The 15,658-nt window shown below is 38.6% G+C and overlaps 1 protein-coding gene across 1 annotated transcript in view; it reads left to right on the forward strand.

Annotated features, from left to right (window-relative positions):
* Positions 1–15,446, forward strand: part of atp8b1 (ATPase phospholipid transporting 8B1) — a 44,552-nt gene extending 29,106 nt beyond the window's left edge. The window contains exons 7-28 of the mRNA XM_066710925.1: positions 504–576; positions 876–946; positions 1,192–1,274; positions 2,264–2,422; positions 2,811–2,899; positions 3,187–3,377; positions 4,417–4,625; positions 5,373–5,416; positions 5,558–5,714; positions 5,948–6,136; positions 6,427–6,539; positions 7,033–7,197; positions 7,743–7,854; positions 9,860–9,935; positions 10,672–10,801; positions 10,889–11,183; positions 11,788–12,011; positions 12,163–12,246; positions 12,452–12,697; positions 13,189–13,327; positions 13,657–13,787; positions 14,067–15,446. Coding sequence (XP_066567022.1) covers positions 504–576; positions 876–946; positions 1,192–1,274; positions 2,264–2,422; positions 2,811–2,899; positions 3,187–3,377; positions 4,417–4,625; positions 5,373–5,416; positions 5,558–5,714; positions 5,948–6,136; positions 6,427–6,539; positions 7,033–7,197; positions 7,743–7,854; positions 9,860–9,935; positions 10,672–10,801; positions 10,889–11,183; positions 11,788–12,011; positions 12,163–12,246; positions 12,452–12,697; positions 13,189–13,327; positions 13,657–13,787; positions 14,067–14,285 — 3,199 coding nt within the window. The 3' untranslated portion in view covers positions 14,286–15,446. The remainder of the gene's footprint in view (positions 1–503; positions 577–875; positions 947–1,191; positions 1,275–2,263; positions 2,423–2,810; positions 2,900–3,186; positions 3,378–4,416; positions 4,626–5,372; positions 5,417–5,557; positions 5,715–5,947; positions 6,137–6,426; positions 6,540–7,032; positions 7,198–7,742; positions 7,855–9,859; positions 9,936–10,671; positions 10,802–10,888; positions 11,184–11,787; positions 12,012–12,162; positions 12,247–12,451; positions 12,698–13,188; positions 13,328–13,656; positions 13,788–14,066) is intronic.
* Positions 15,447–15,658: the final 212 nt, after the last annotated feature.

The following is a 15,658-nucleotide window of genomic DNA, read 5'->3' on the forward strand; positions in this document are numbered from 1 at the left end:
ATCCTCTGATGGCTACATCCAGCAGGATAATGCACCATGTCACAAAGGTCGAATCATTTCAAATTGGTTTCTTGAACATGACAATGAGTTCACTGTACTAAACTGGCACCCACAGTCACCAGATCTCAACCCAATAGAGCATCTTTGGGATGTGGTGGAACGGGAGCTTCGTGCCCTGGATGTGCATCCCACTAATCTCCATCAACTGCAAGATGCTATCCTATCAATATGGGCCAACATTTCTTAAGAATGCTTTCAGCACCTTGTTGAATCAATGTCAAGGCAGTTCTGAAGGCGAAAGGGGTTCAAACACAGTATTAGTATGGTGTTCCTAATAATCCTTTAGGTGAGTGTATATACACACACACACACACAATTAAATTGTGAATATGTAAACATACGCATCCTCTGAAAAATTATGAATATGGTTATGTATTTTTTTTTTTTTTAAACCTACTTCACTTTCATCTAACAGATTTCCCCCACTTTCTTATGTCTTTTAGATTTCAAGAGTCCAAGTGGATGGATATTCATGTAGGGGATATAGTTCGTTTGAAGAAAAATGATTTTATTCCTGTAAGATAATTATTTTACATTACAATGTGCAGTACATAAATAAATCCAGAACTCCCATTGTTGTTTATTAATGTTAGCATGTAACAAACACTTTGTTTTGAACATTTAGTCATTCACAGTTCATGCATATTCTAATACAAAAATGTTTTGTTTTTGATTTGACCAATCCGAGCAGAATTTGTATGTAGTGATTGTTATTTGTAAGTTTTAATTGTTTTTTCTTCATACATACAACCTTGTATTTTTTCCTCAGTTCAGTTACTTATTTGTATCAACATATTTTATTTTATTTTATTTAGGCTGATATTCTGTTGTTATCCACTTCGGAACCCAACAGTCTTTGTTATGTAGAGACAGCTGAACTTGATGGGTAAGATCTTTACCATTTTCATTTTGTTCAATTAACTTCATGTATGTTCTCCATTTTATACTTTACCTGCAGTCAGTTTTATGTGAGAAAAAAACCTATCCATCTAGCAAATGTTCATCTTTACCCAGTTAGTATTCATTCATTCCTGTCAGTTGAAAGAGTGGTCTTAAAATAATAAATGTGCATGAAATGTATACTTACTCCTAATTTATTAATCCTGGTTTGTCTTTTTGTAAATTTTTCAGTGAAACAAATTTGAAATTTAAAATGGGCACTAAAGTAACCCATGAACGACTCCAGACAGAACACCAGCTGGCAAACTTTGATGGTATGTACACTGACGAGGGCTTTAACAAAGATCAGGTTACATCCGCTTGGTAGAACCAAAAGCATGTTTATCACTGGTTTTATTATTTCCTTCCAGCCAGAAGTATGTATTTGTTTTCCTCTTTAATACAGTAACACTAGACGATAAATTGCTGCCCTGTATAATAACCTACTAGCGAGGATTTCTGAATGATTGGACGAGCCTGTCAATTAGTGCATTTATCGAATACAATACCTGTCACTAAGAGACAATGCTGTGATTATGGATGCATTGGCTACCATTTCAAGGGGGTGTTTGGAATTTCACTTTGATTGTCATCAGGCCATTGAGCTGTCTATTACCAGGGCACTTCTAATTCCAAAACAAGCAAATGCCCCTAGAGTTTTTTCCATGACCTGTTGGTTTGGAGTCCTTCGTACAGTAAGTTTGAGTTTGCATGGGTGTTGACCTCGGGATCTATCGGGAGCTTGCTAGACAGGCCTTCACCTATTATCGACTGATTCCGGTATCTGTACCCCTCCTAGAGGTGGGAGGGGGTGTAGAATGTCTCTGACTATTTTGTGCTTTGCATTTTCTTCGAACTAACAAAAAAAAGTTCAGGTTAAAGTACATCTCTGTTATGTTATAATGACCCTGCTCTATCAGGCACCTTCTAGCAGTGTTTAGTCAACACTGTTGAATTGGTAGGGGGAGTTTAATTTATTCTCTTAATTATACAAAATTTAAAATGTGTCAATGACTAGTTGAAATGCTTTCACTCTTTGTTGAATAAGTCTTTTGACATATGACACAATCTCAATATTATATCAAATGGTACCTTGTCTGAAATTTTGCCTACTTGTTTTAAGTCTTAAAAAGCATATTTGTTAACTGAATAAAAAATGTAAATATCTGTGAGGCTCCCACACCAGACCAATGATCTTTCAAGTTTCTAGAAATGTGTACATTTACCCATATAATTATTTAATATCCTTTATTACCCCCTCAAGCTATGATTGAATGTGAGGAGCCAAACAACAGGCTGGACAAGTTCACCGGCACCATGAAATGGAGGAATGACCGTTTCCCCATTGACCTGGATAATATTCTACTGCGAGGCTGCAAAATCCGAAATACTGAGACTTCTCATGGCCTAGTCATCTTTGCAGGTAAGCCATTGTCAGAAACCCAATACCCTACTGTGAAAGACATATCAATAGGAACCAATAGTATTAAATTTGACCTTATTCATGGGGTTATGAAATTAATTTGTTAAAATGTGAATTTGAATCTGCCATATAGTGTAATGTTTCATGTGGAAATTGTGATCTTGTAATCTTTTGTATTCACAAAGTAGGACTGTGCATTCTGTACATCAATGCTCCAGCATCAATGTTACTTATTTACAGAGTGCTTGTCAGTTTTAATGTTACTTAGTGTCATTGACAAAAGTAATTTCACTATAGAGCCTTTAACTTTCAAATCTCATATCTGAACTTAACCCCCCGTCTTTTTGAAAATGTTCAGTCTCTAAATGAGCTCTATTCTACTTCCTAGGCTTTGACACCAAAATCATGAGAAATGGCGGCAAAACAAGATTCAAAAGAACAAAAATCGATGAGTTAATGAACTACATGGTGTATACTGTAAGTTTTATTTTTTCTGTATAATTTTACTTTTTCAATTGTGGGGATTGGAAGGTTGTCAAGGTATTCAAGAAAAAAATGGAAAAGTGTTGGGGGGTTGACAGGGGAAACAAACCCATGGAAATGTATGCAATATAAAAAGTTAGTGAAGTCCTCTTAAATGTATGGTATCTGAGGAATATGATGGAAGGGATTCTGTGTGTATAGGATAAGGCTAAATGTGACCCTTAATGGAGTTGTGCAGCAATGTCACTCATGTGTGGTTGTGTCTTTGTTCATTTCTACAGATCTTTGTTCTGCTTATCCTGGTGGCAGCTGGCATGGCCATTGGCCACACCTTCTGGTATGAGCAGATTGGCAGCATGGCCTGGTACCTTTATGATGGGAAGGGAGGTAATTCGTCTTACAGGGGTTTCCTCAGCTTCTGGGGATACATCATTATCCTGAACACCATGGTGCCCATTTCCCTCTATGTCAGGTGAGGCGATTATATGTCAACTAATTTTTCTTCCCACTGCATATCTAGACTTGCACAGTCAGTCAGATACTGCAGATATTTTCCTTCAGATGATGGAGAATGATCTGTTCTAAAAGTTGCCAGGGTAGCTGCATTGTTCTGGTATAGTATGTCTTATACATTCTGTGACCTGCTTGATTTCCCTGTTGCAGCTTCTGCTTCAACCTAGTAACTGAATGTCTTGAGTCCCCCTAAAGGGATGTACACATTGCAGTGCACTGCTGTGAACTACTGTACAATAAAAAGTTATCTAAAGCCCTTTACAATGTGAACTTCAGCAAGAACTGTAAAACAAAGGATGTCCATTATTATCCACTATTAAAATACTTTAAATATAAATTAGATGTAGAGAGAGAGAGGGAAAACAGGATTTAAAAAGTTAAGGTGGGTTAAATGCATGAGTTAAGGAGAACTGCTTAGGGACTTCAGACTTTGTAACAAAGTTACAGCTGCAGGCTCTTGTACACATGGTGCTAATGAATATAGAAATTATAGGCCTACTTGAGTAAACATACACAGAGCAGGCCTATATTTCTATATTCATTAGCACCATGTGTACAAGAGCTAATGAAGCAAATGTGCTATGCAGGGCTTATTTACATGGTCTCTTAAGTTATAATACCACTGACCTATTTAAACCCAAGACCAGTCATCAGTCTTTTCAGGTGAAAATCTGACATATGGAACTTGGTCTGACTATGAGAGCACATCTTTAAACAGTTTTTAATATTCCTGCTCCTTAATATTAATAGAAGTATATGACACGGGAGGTAAATGCATAGGTATATTAATGCATACCCAGAGATCTCTGTATGATGCTGGCTTAGCAGTATGAACTTTGATTTACAGTATGATTTAACTAAACATTGTGGTCATCTACATTTTTTGTTTACTTGAAGTTTTAGCATTTTAAAATACCCATTACAATGAGATAATAAAAACTGCACAGATCTCTTAGGCTGAGTGCTCCCATTCACCAATGTCCAATTCTTTTGTAAAGTGTGGAATTCATTCGCCTGGGTCAGAGCAAGTTCATCAACTGGGATCTACAGATGTACTACGCTGAGAAGGACACCCCAGCAAAAGCCAGGACCACCACTCTGAACGAGCAGCTGGGGCAGATTGAGTACATCTTCTCCGATAAGACTGGGACCCTCACTCAGAACGTCATGGCTTTCAAGAAATGCACCATCAATGGCTGCACATATGGTTGGTTTCAGCACCGTATTGCCAGAATTGTACACCCTACATCATAATTTGGCTTACCAGGAGCAAAGAATTACATGACTGCAATGTGTTCAAATGTTTATTTTACTTAAATTATTATTCTTTACTTACTGTACACTTTCCATTTACAGCTAACAATATAAATGCTACTTTATAAAGAATGAAGTAATATGAGGAACAATCTGGAAAATCATGCCCAGAAAATCAAATTGTATAACAATGTTTATGACACTTCATTCCAGTTGCACCAATGCAGGAGCCAAATTCAGTACAGTTGAATCTTGTACTCGAGGAACAATACTGATGGGCAGTGCAGCCCACTTCCTGTATTATGTGCATGCTTTGACTGAAGTGTTATTTTATAGCTTAGTCTTAAAACCCTGTGCCAAGATGAGCTACAGCCACTGATTTGATCTTTGTAGAATGCACCTATAGTATATAGCTTTGTTTAGAGTGGAATTACAACTTTATTTATAGTCTTCACTGGCATGAATTTCAACATTAATGTTATTGTTTTACTGGTAGAACTGGTATGTGGCAGGAATGAAGGTCACAATGTAGGGGAAAGGACCTAATGCTATTAGTTAATGCTTTTGTTGTGTAATGGTTTTCATTTTTTATTTTTCCAGAATGAAACTGAAAGACATACTTATTTTGGGGAATCATCTTTGTGCTATCTAAAACTTACCAAGAGCATATGCTGACATTAATTTTTCTTCTCTGTTGTAGGTGACCCATGTAGTTCAAGTGGTGTGACTCCAGACAACCCTGGGGTAATGTACATTTTCTTTTTCAATTGTACCAGTTGTTTGTAACTTTAAAACTCGGGATAAAAAAGTGAAGTAAAATACTTCATGCAACGAATATATAAAGTTGCCCCTTTACATTTTTTTTTTCTTGCTTTCTCTGTACAGCCGGTGGATTTTAGCTGGAATGTGCATGCGGAAAAGACGTTCAAGTTCTATGACCATGGTCTGGTTTCCACTATCCGATCAGGGAAGGACCCAGAGGCTCGTGAGTTCTTCAAGCTGCTGTCTCTTTGCCACACTGTGATGGTGGAGCAGAAAGAAGGTGAGTAAGCTTAAGCTGTAGTGAGAACGTGGTACTTGCAAAATTCACAGTGTGGCAATATATGAACAGGAGGAGGTCAAATTAAAATTAAAAAGGGATGTTGAAAGCATTGCTGTATTCCTGGATCCATTCAAGTATAGGTTTTCAACTACCATTTCAGGAGCTCCATACTTTTGAACTCTGGTGATAGTAAGAATGTAACCACCTCCTATGTGTTGCGTCTCCCCCTACAGATGAGCTTGTCTATCAGGCAGCCTCCCCAGATGAGGGAGCCCTTGTCTCTGCCGCTAGGAACTTTGGGTTTGTCTTCTTGGCTCGGTCACAAGACACAATTACCATCAGTGAGATGGGGGTGGAGTCGACATACGAAATGTTGGCGTTGTTGGACTTCAATAGTGACCGAAAACGAATGTCAATTATTTGTAAGTATTTTTTTTGCCATTCTAATTCTTTACAAATGTTGAACTGACTGACCTAGTATGCTTTTATTGTAATATTTCAATTGGCAGTAGTGGTTTGTTAGTGTATAGTAATTTTTCCCTTACTATATTAATGCATTTTTTCCATTTTAATTTCCTCACTTGTGTGGAAACTTTTCTTGCAAAGCCCCCAAAAAATAATTTGACGGTGTTCCTAAACAGTTTTTCAAATGTATTTCTAGCAATGCACACTTCAGTTTGTTAATGGTAAAGTAGCATTTATTTGTTTGCAGTGAGATTTCCCAATGGTAAAATCCGCCTTTACTGCAAGGGAGCCGACACTGTGATCTATGAGCGACTGCATCCCGATTCAGTGAATAAGGAGAATACCCAGAGTGCATTGGACGTGAGTAATTGATCCCTAACTCGACCCTACTACCTCCCTTTTAATATACTTCACATTGGAGCTTTAAAATGACAATTGCCTTGTCAACAAGTTTTTTTCCAGTGAAATGTAAATCTGTGTACTTTTAAGATTTCTAGTTAGCACTGAGGTACAAAACATAGTTAAATGTTAAATGTCTTGGGTTTTGACTCAGATCTGGCTGAAGTCTTATGTGAACTTTTTTTTTTTTTTCCAGTGTAGCCCACACTGGAAGATGGTATTGATTTAGAAAATACTACCTCGTTCAGCTGTTCAAGTTTAAGTGTCAATCAACTGTTATTCTGTACTCTTCACATAAAACATGATCCAAAATAGTCAAGTAATCATGTTGCAGTATCCAGTGTAATTGCCTCCAGTAGCATTCTAATTGTTACATATTTTTCTAATTGATGCTTTAATTATTGTAATTTAAAGACTGAGATCGTTTAGTGTTATTTGCAATATTGCATTACAGGTGTTTGCAAATGAGACACTTCGAACCCTGTGCTTATGCTACAAAGACATCACCGAGGAGGAGTTTCAAGCCTGGTCCAGGAAGCACAAAGAAGCCACTGTTACCATGAACAACAGAGAGGCGGCACTGGATCGCGTTTATGAAGAAGTAGAGAAGGACCTATTTGTAAGTTTACCAACTAGAGAGACCATATGGAATTATGCAATGATGCATATATGATGCAATGATGGTCATTTGTATTTGAACTGTGGTATCTGGCACACCTCAGAGCTCCTGATCAGCACAAGCCCAATGCACCCCCTACACAGTGAAGTTTGAAGACTTTCCATTTTAGAGGGGTGATGTCACTGTGACAATGAGCCCTGCTATAGTAAGATAGCAGATACTTTTGGAAATGGCATTTTCAAGATCTGTTTACTATAGATTGTGAACAAATTCATAATGATGTTGCTGATATAATATGAAGGATGTTGTCAGAGCTGACTTTACCTTCATATTCCCCATAAACAATCTGGTTTGACCAGTCTTCATACAATATAGCTGTAATTGTCTTCATTGAAACTATTATAATAGAGCACTTTGCTATTGCGCACCATCCCATGGTCCTTTTATGAAAGATAGGATAGGATGTAGTATTTCTACAGTATATTGTAAACAATGGCCTCTACTGCTCAACCTGCTTATGCATTGTCTGATGTTACACTGTGCAGCTGATTGGAGCCACTGCCATCGAGGACAAGCTGCAAGATGGAGTCCCAGAGACGATTGCCAAACTAGCCCAGGCTGACATCAAAATCTGGGTCCTAACTGGGGATAAGAAAGGTACCAGCAGACCAAGCTGTTTTTTTAAACCGATAATCCACAACTACACAAGACAAATGTGTGAACTCTTTTCATCCACAGAGATTTCAAATTTGAATTTTTCTGCTAAAACTGTGCTTCAGAACTTCACCATTCTGCTTTAACCTACAGTCATTTATTTAGATTTAGCATTTTAAACCAAAGGAATGCATTGGATTTAGAATTTAAATTAATCACATTCATTAATCAAACTGCATTCATCTTTAAAACTAAGACATGCTTTTGATTTGCTGTAGTTGACCTTTTAAGCAATTCTGTGAATTAGACTTTAAAAAACTATGTATAATATATACAGTACTGTGCAAAAGTTTTAGGCAAGTGTGAAAAATGCTATAAAGTAAGAGTGCTTTCAAAAAGACGTTAATAGATTATATTTATAAATGAACAAAATGCAAAGTGAGTGAACAGAAGAAAAATCTACATCAAATCCATATCTGGTGTGACCACCCTTTGCCTTCAAAACAGCATCAGTTATTCTAGGTACATTTGCACAAAGTCAGGGACTTTGTAGGCATATAGTCAGTGTTTGATTAAACAATTACACCAAACAGGTGCTAATGATCATCGATTCAATATGTAGGTCATGAACTGAAACAGAAACAGCTGTGTAGGAGGAATAAAACTGGCTGAGGAACAGCCAAACTCAGCTAACAAGGTGAGGTTGCTGAAGACAGTTTACTGTCAAAAGTCAGACACCATGGCAAGACTGAGCACAGCAACAAGACACAAGGTAGTTATACTGCATCAGCAAGGTCTCTCCCAGGCAGAAATTTCAAGGCAGACGGGGGTTTCCAGATGTGCTGTCCAAGCTCTTTTGAAGAAGCACAAAGAAACGGGCAACGTTGAGGACAGTAGACGCAGTGGTCAGCCAAGGAAACTTACTGCAGCAGATGAAAGACACATCATGCTTACTTCCCTTCACAATCGGAAGATGTCCAACAGTGCCATCAGCTCAGAATTGGCAGAAAACAGTGGGACCCTGGTACACCCATCTACTGTCCAGAGAAGTCTGGTCAGAAGTGGCCTTCATAGAAGACTTGCAGCCAAAAAGCCATACCTCCAACATGGCAACAAGGCCAAGCGACTCAACTATGCATGAAAACACAGGAACTGGGGTGCAGAAAAATGGTAGCAGGTGCTCTGGACTGATGAATCAAAATTTTGAAATATTTGGCTGTAGCAGAAGGCAGTTTGTTCGCCGAAGGGCTGGAGAGCGGTACACGAATGAGTGTCTGCAGGCAACAGTGAAGCATGGTGGAGCTTCCTTGCAAGTTTGGGGCAAAAGGAGTTGGGGATTTGGTCAGAATGAATGGTCTCCTCAATGCTGAGAAGTACAGGCAGATACTTATCCATCATGCAATACCATCAGGGAGGCATCTGATTGGCCCCAGATTTATTCTGCAGCATGACAACGACCCCAAACATACAGCAACAGTCATTAAGAACTATTTTCAGCATGAAGAAGAACAAGGAGTCCTGGAAGTGATGGTATGGCCCCCACAGAGCCCTGATCTCAACATCATCGAGTCTGTCTGGGATTACATGGAGAGGCTGCCTAAATCCACAGAAGAACTGTGGTTAGTTCTCTAAGATGTTTGGGCCGACCTACCTGCTGAGTTCCTTCAAAAACTGTGTGCAAGTGTACCTAGAAGAATTGATGCTGGTTTGAACGCAATAAATATAATCTATTAACATTATTATTTTTGAAAGTATTATTTTTTTACAGCATTTTTTCACACCTGCCTAAGTACTACTAAGTACTAGTGCCTAAGTGCACCTTTTGCACAGTACTGTCTGTATATGTATATCTATCAGTCTCTCCATCTATATATAAAAGCAATAACAATCTTATGGTATAATTCAGTGGTTTTGCGCTATACCACCATAGACATTCAGTCCTTTATAGATAAACTTTTTGTCGTCTTAGCTCTTCTGTTGTCTTTAATCCATTTTGTTTTCATTCTAGAAACTGCTGAGAACATTGGCTATGCTTGCCGACTTCTGACCGATGAAATGCAGATCCATTATGGAGAGGATGTCAAGTAGGTTTTGATCAGTTGCTTGTATGATCATTTTCAAATTTGCTTTGTATCGGCTGTCTTTTACACTACTGTACAGGCTAGAGCATGCATACATAACACAAGAGATTCACTTTTATGCACACTTTCATACCACGCTTTAGAAAACACTACTATAAAGAAATAATGAATTCAGGAGACCTGAATGTGTGACAGTCATGGTCACAAATGAAAAAAGCATACATATGAATAAGTGTGACGAGATTGTTAATTTATCTTCCTCATTTTAACTATCGGTGGACTCCATGCACTACACATTCCTCTATGTAGGTGAATGGCAGAGAAAATGGCAATTGTATTCAGTTTTTATTTTACTTTCGCATACTTGTGCTAACACTCTTGTTTGTATTTAGAGAATTGTTAATAATAGCTTACATAAACAGGTTATGAAATACTGGCCATACCCCTATTCCCCTAGGGGGGGATATAAATCATAAATCATTACAGATGCATTCTTGTGAAGTTTCTAGAATTGTTAGTTAAATACTGTAGGTCTCTACTGTACCACATCAGGGATTCATGTATTGCTTTAGGTTAATTAAATCTTAATGACAAATATAGAGTACATCTTATTTTTCATTGGATAAAGATAATTTCTACTTCCTTGAGACAACTGTCTAATTTATGAAAACTATAACTGTATATACATTAATGAAAGCCTGTCGCTGTGCTCTAATTTCTGACATGTTTTCTGTTGCAGTGAAAAGTTACAAGCCAAGCAGCAAAACAGAAGGAATGAAGGCCCGATCAACAGGCTGCAAAGAAAAGTCAATGAGCCCTTCTTTCCTGAAGAGGGGAAAAATGCTTTGATAATCACAGGTGGTTGGTTGGTAAGTACGAGCAGCACACACACTCACACACGAAATACCCTATGTATATGCACCTATATTCAAAATATATGTATTTTTTCTTTGGAGAACGAAATCCTATACGAGAAGAAGAAGAAGAAGAGGAAGCTGAGGCTGAAACTGAAGAGGCGCAAGCACGGGCTGAACGTTCCCAGTAGCCCCCAGGACAACCTGCCCAATGATGAGCATGAGAAGGAGCAGCGGCAGATCGACTTTGTGGACATGGCATGCGAGTGCAACGCAGTCATCTGCTGCCGAGTCACGCCCAAGCAGAAGGCCAACGTGGTCAGCCTCATCAAGAAGTATAAGAAAGCGATCACCCTGTCTATTGGAGACGGAGCTAACGACGTCAACATGATTAAAAGTAAGAGGGGCTCTGGCTCAGTCCTCTTGTCATCTCTTGTGTGTCAATACTTAAACATAGAATACCCCCTGTAACTGTCTGTTATCCTATGTAAGCTTGTTTCTCTCTTCCATCCCCAATGGTTAGTGCTGAACACCAGTTTCACAGACCAAATTAGTGCTAATCAAGGTCTGTGGAACCAACCATGAAAGTCCTTCTAGATTTAGGTTAGGAAAATAAATTAACATTCTTAAATAATACTCCTTTTAATCACTTGTTCTTTGAAAGTGTAAAAAAGATCTTGCATGTTCAGTTTATTGTAATGTTCCCTCCACAAGCTGGCAATAATTGTCAGCATGGGGAAATTTTTGTCTTCTTTGTGTATGCGTTTCTCTTTTTACCACCTTTGTCAAAGGGATGTTACCAGAGAGTAAAAGACAATGCAATCAATGTACAGTACTGTATTTACAACATCACAGGAGTGCAGTTATGGAGATGCAAATGTGTAACATTTGATTATAGGTAATAAACAGCAGGGTTGGACAACAGTCAGACCGAGGAAAGCCTGTTTATATGGCACTGCCTGTAATACTTCGTCTCCTGATTTCCTGTCCCTCTCGCACAGCGGCTGACATTGGCGTGGGCATCAGTGGGCAGGAGGGGATGCAGGCAGTGATGTCCAGTGACTATGCCTTTGCCCAGTTCCGCTACCTCCAGAGGCTGCTGCTGGTCCATGGGCGCTGGTCATACATCCGCATGTGCAAGTTCCTGCGTTTCTTCTTCTTCAAGAACTTTGCCTTCACCCTGGCTCACTTCTGGTACTCCTTCTTCAATGGATTCTCTGCTCAGGTGAGAAGCTCGCAGTGGTTAGAAAGGCAGCTGTTAACCATACTGACTAACCTTACTCCTGTCAGGATAGTGAGACCTGAAAACCTGTATGTAAATGCTTTTAATTCTTATTACTCCTTTAACTGTACTGTAATTTCTCCTTTTTCTCCAGGCTGCCTATGAGGACTGGTTTATTACGCTGTACAATGTGCTCTACAGCAGTCTTCCTGTTCTTCTGGTGGGCTTGCTTGATCAGGTATGTTCACTCGCAAACTAAACTTAAGACTCAAGGATAAACTTGTGAAAAAGTGTATCCTCCAAAAGATTTACAAGTGACTGTTCTTGTTGATATGTAAAGTGTAAGGTTGCACTGCAAATTATTTGATTTGCCTCAAGTTGCCTGTTTTGTTAATAGCACTATAGTGGAACAAGACTTGTTTTTTGTTCTTTTTCTTTTTAAGGATGTAAATGACAAGTTAAGTCTGCGGTTTCCGAAGCTCTACCTACCTGGACAGAAGGGGCTTTTGTTCAATTACAAGAACTTCTTCACCAGCTTGTTCCATGGGATTTTCACCTCGCTGATCATCTTCTTCATCCCGTACGGTGCCTTCCTGCAAACCATGGGGCAGGACGGGGAAGCGCCCTCTGACTACCAGTCGTTTGCTGTGGTCACTGCGTCCTCTCTCATCATCACTGTCAACCTCCAGGCAAGCATTATGAACTACAATAACTGTTTCCACTAGACGAGCTGTACAATTGTCATTATTAAAAAATAAAATCTGTATTTCACACCACAGAATCCCTTAAAGCATGCAGGTCAGTTACTAGCAGGTTTCTTTCCCCAAGTTAACACCCATTTCTTTAAACATAATACATTTTTACATTCTTCTGTTACAACCTGAAGAGAGAATCTGTGAATCTGAAGGAAATTAAGTACTCTTTAATCAGGGCTTTCACTTTCTAACCTTCTTGAAATCTATCTGGTATAATATAATGGCTGTTAGTAAGGGAGAGGAGCAGTAATGCTGTGTAGTTGGACTGGGCTCCAGTTGGTGGCAGCAAAGGGTCCTCTCAAAGCTCTGGGAAAATAGCAGATTGTGGCTAGGATATTTCCTCATATCAAGACTGTTATTATAAGAAGAAAAGTACATTATGCATATTCCTAACTAATTGTTTTGTTGACCCCCCTTTCCTTCAGATCTCTCTGGATACATCATACTGGACCTTTGTGAATTGCTTTGCAGTCATTGGCAGTATAGCACTTTATTTTGGCGTCATGTTTGACATCCACAGCGCAGGAATTCATGTGATCTTTACGTCAACATTCACCTTTACAGGTAAGGGGAAACTGCAAACTGATTGGAAGCAGAGCGAATTAAGATAATGCTTGTGGGGCATGTTCAAACCGTACAAATCTTTCACAATTTAAAGAGGGTTTGCTTTTAAATACAAATTATAATGTGAAGATATATTTCTGAGATCTTCCTTTAAAAAAATCTTCAATTTACAAAAAAAAAAATACATCCACAAAGTGTAGTTTATTCTATATAGCTATTTAGTATTCATCACTGTGGCCTCTCTTTTGAATCATGAATAACAAGATTCTTCTTATGATGCCCATTACTGTGGTCCTCATTTACATTTTCTTGTATTTTTCCCATCCCAGGAGCAGCCTCCAATGCCCTCAGGCAACCCTACCTGTGGCTGACCATCATTCTGACCGTGGGAATCAGTCTGCTTCCAATCATCTTCATTAAGTTCATTGCCAAAACCATCTGGCCATCTGAGGGCGACAAGGTAAGTTTGATTTTTGAATTTCATAGCATAGGTACCGGGTTACGGGCATTTGCAGCAGCCTTTGCTGATACAAGCTGACTGAGGCTATTGACTCATGAGTTGGTGAACATGCTTTATGATGTGGGGGGGAGGCCTTAGTTGTATAACCCCTCGATTCATTATTTTTTTTAACTGGATGTAGCCTGCTGCAAAAAAGTGTATGCAGACAGTACTAAAATGTTACAATAAAAACAAATTATAAACAAAGGCCAAAACTGACTCTCCACCTCATATCCTCAGGTGCAGAGGAAGCGCAAGCAGTACGAGGCCGAGGAAGTGCCAGTGAAGAGGCCAACTCCATTCCGACGCGGTGTGTCGGGCCGCCGCTCCACCTATGCCTTCTCTCACTCCCGTGGCTATGCCGATCTCATCGCCTCTGGGCGCAGCATCCGCAAGAGGACCACGGCCAGGAAAGTGCCGGCCCGCATTCCTGAAGTGTCTGGTGCTGGGACCATCTGAAAGCAGCACTACTTGACTTAATACAAAATAAAAAGACAAATTGGCATTATGCACAGAAGATGACGTTATTTTTTATAATGGATCTTGTTACGTTTCTCAGGACTTTTAAAGAGATGCATAATTTTGTTGTGTTTTTCTTTTGTTTTTCCCCCAACCCAATGTGAAGTCTTTGTTGCTGAATTATCACTAGTTGGCCGATTTTTAGATGAGCTGCATATTTTGTCATTGCTGACATTCTTCATCAGCAATGAAAGGCCCTGGGATTGATGGCATGATTACCTTTTGTTTTTGTATTTTTTGTTCCCAAATGTTTTAAGAGAGAGAGAGAGAAATACATGATGTAGGTAAAGCATCTTGGTTTAATTTTATTGGCACAGGTGTCTTATTTATATTTTATTAACCAGTTTTCTATTCCCGTTTAAAAACAAAATCAGGATCTTACCAAAGCAATCTAAAACCAGAGGGAGATGAAAGATTCACCTATGAATTGCATGTGATATTTGAAGCTCTGTTCCACTGTTTTTCCAACAAAATGTATTTCTTAGGTGTTGGTTTATTGGGATGACTTCACAGCAGTCAATACAGAAGACAGGTTTGTATAAGAAGTGCTTTTCAGAGGTCCTGCTTAGTTAAAATTCCCAGATCCATGTAATCTGTAGGAAACTATAGGAAAATAAGGGGTGAAGGAAGTGCTTGTTTTGGAAGTTGCCGTGAGCCAAATACTTGAACAAGAGCTTCTCATTTATAATGTATAGTTGTCATATGTTATGTTAAATAGAGCAAACAGGACGGGGCTGACTTCTGTTTATTTTTCTTTAATTCCCCCCCCTGTTCTGTTTATCTATTTAATATTTTCCCAAAATGTTTCTTGTTTGGACCACAACATTTTAAATATTGGTTTATCTTAAGAAACATTGGGAGCATTTAAGTAAAAGGTTTCTTGCAACTAAAGCACTTACCTGCGACATGATAATCAATAAAAGTTGCAATAAGAATAAAACTCTTTAATGTAGATGGCTCACATGTACAATGACTATAAACAATGTATACCTTTAAACTATTACGCTTTTATATTCTCCACTCCAGTCCCAAGAGTGTCTTCTGTAAAATTTAACATTTATAACTAGTTTTTAATAAAGAAACATTTCCCTGGTTTCAAAACTTGTCAAGTTGTTTTCCTTCTTTTCTGGAATTATTCTATTATGGTTTCACAAATTTTCCAAAACTCTCCTACAATAGCCTTTTACCAAAACCTCCACTGAAATATTTGTCACCATTTGTAAATGAAAAATGTAAACGTAATAAAGCAAAACAAACGGAAAACTGAATCCAACATGATTTGAGGAATATGGGGGGAATGAAGTTCTACATTT

This window comes from Amia ocellicauda, chromosome 8, assembly GCF_036373705.1.
Source record: "Amia ocellicauda isolate fAmiCal2 chromosome 8, fAmiCal2.hap1, whole genome shotgun sequence".
Taxonomy (NCBI): domain Eukaryota; kingdom Metazoa; phylum Chordata; class Actinopteri; order Amiiformes; family Amiidae; genus Amia; species Amia ocellicauda.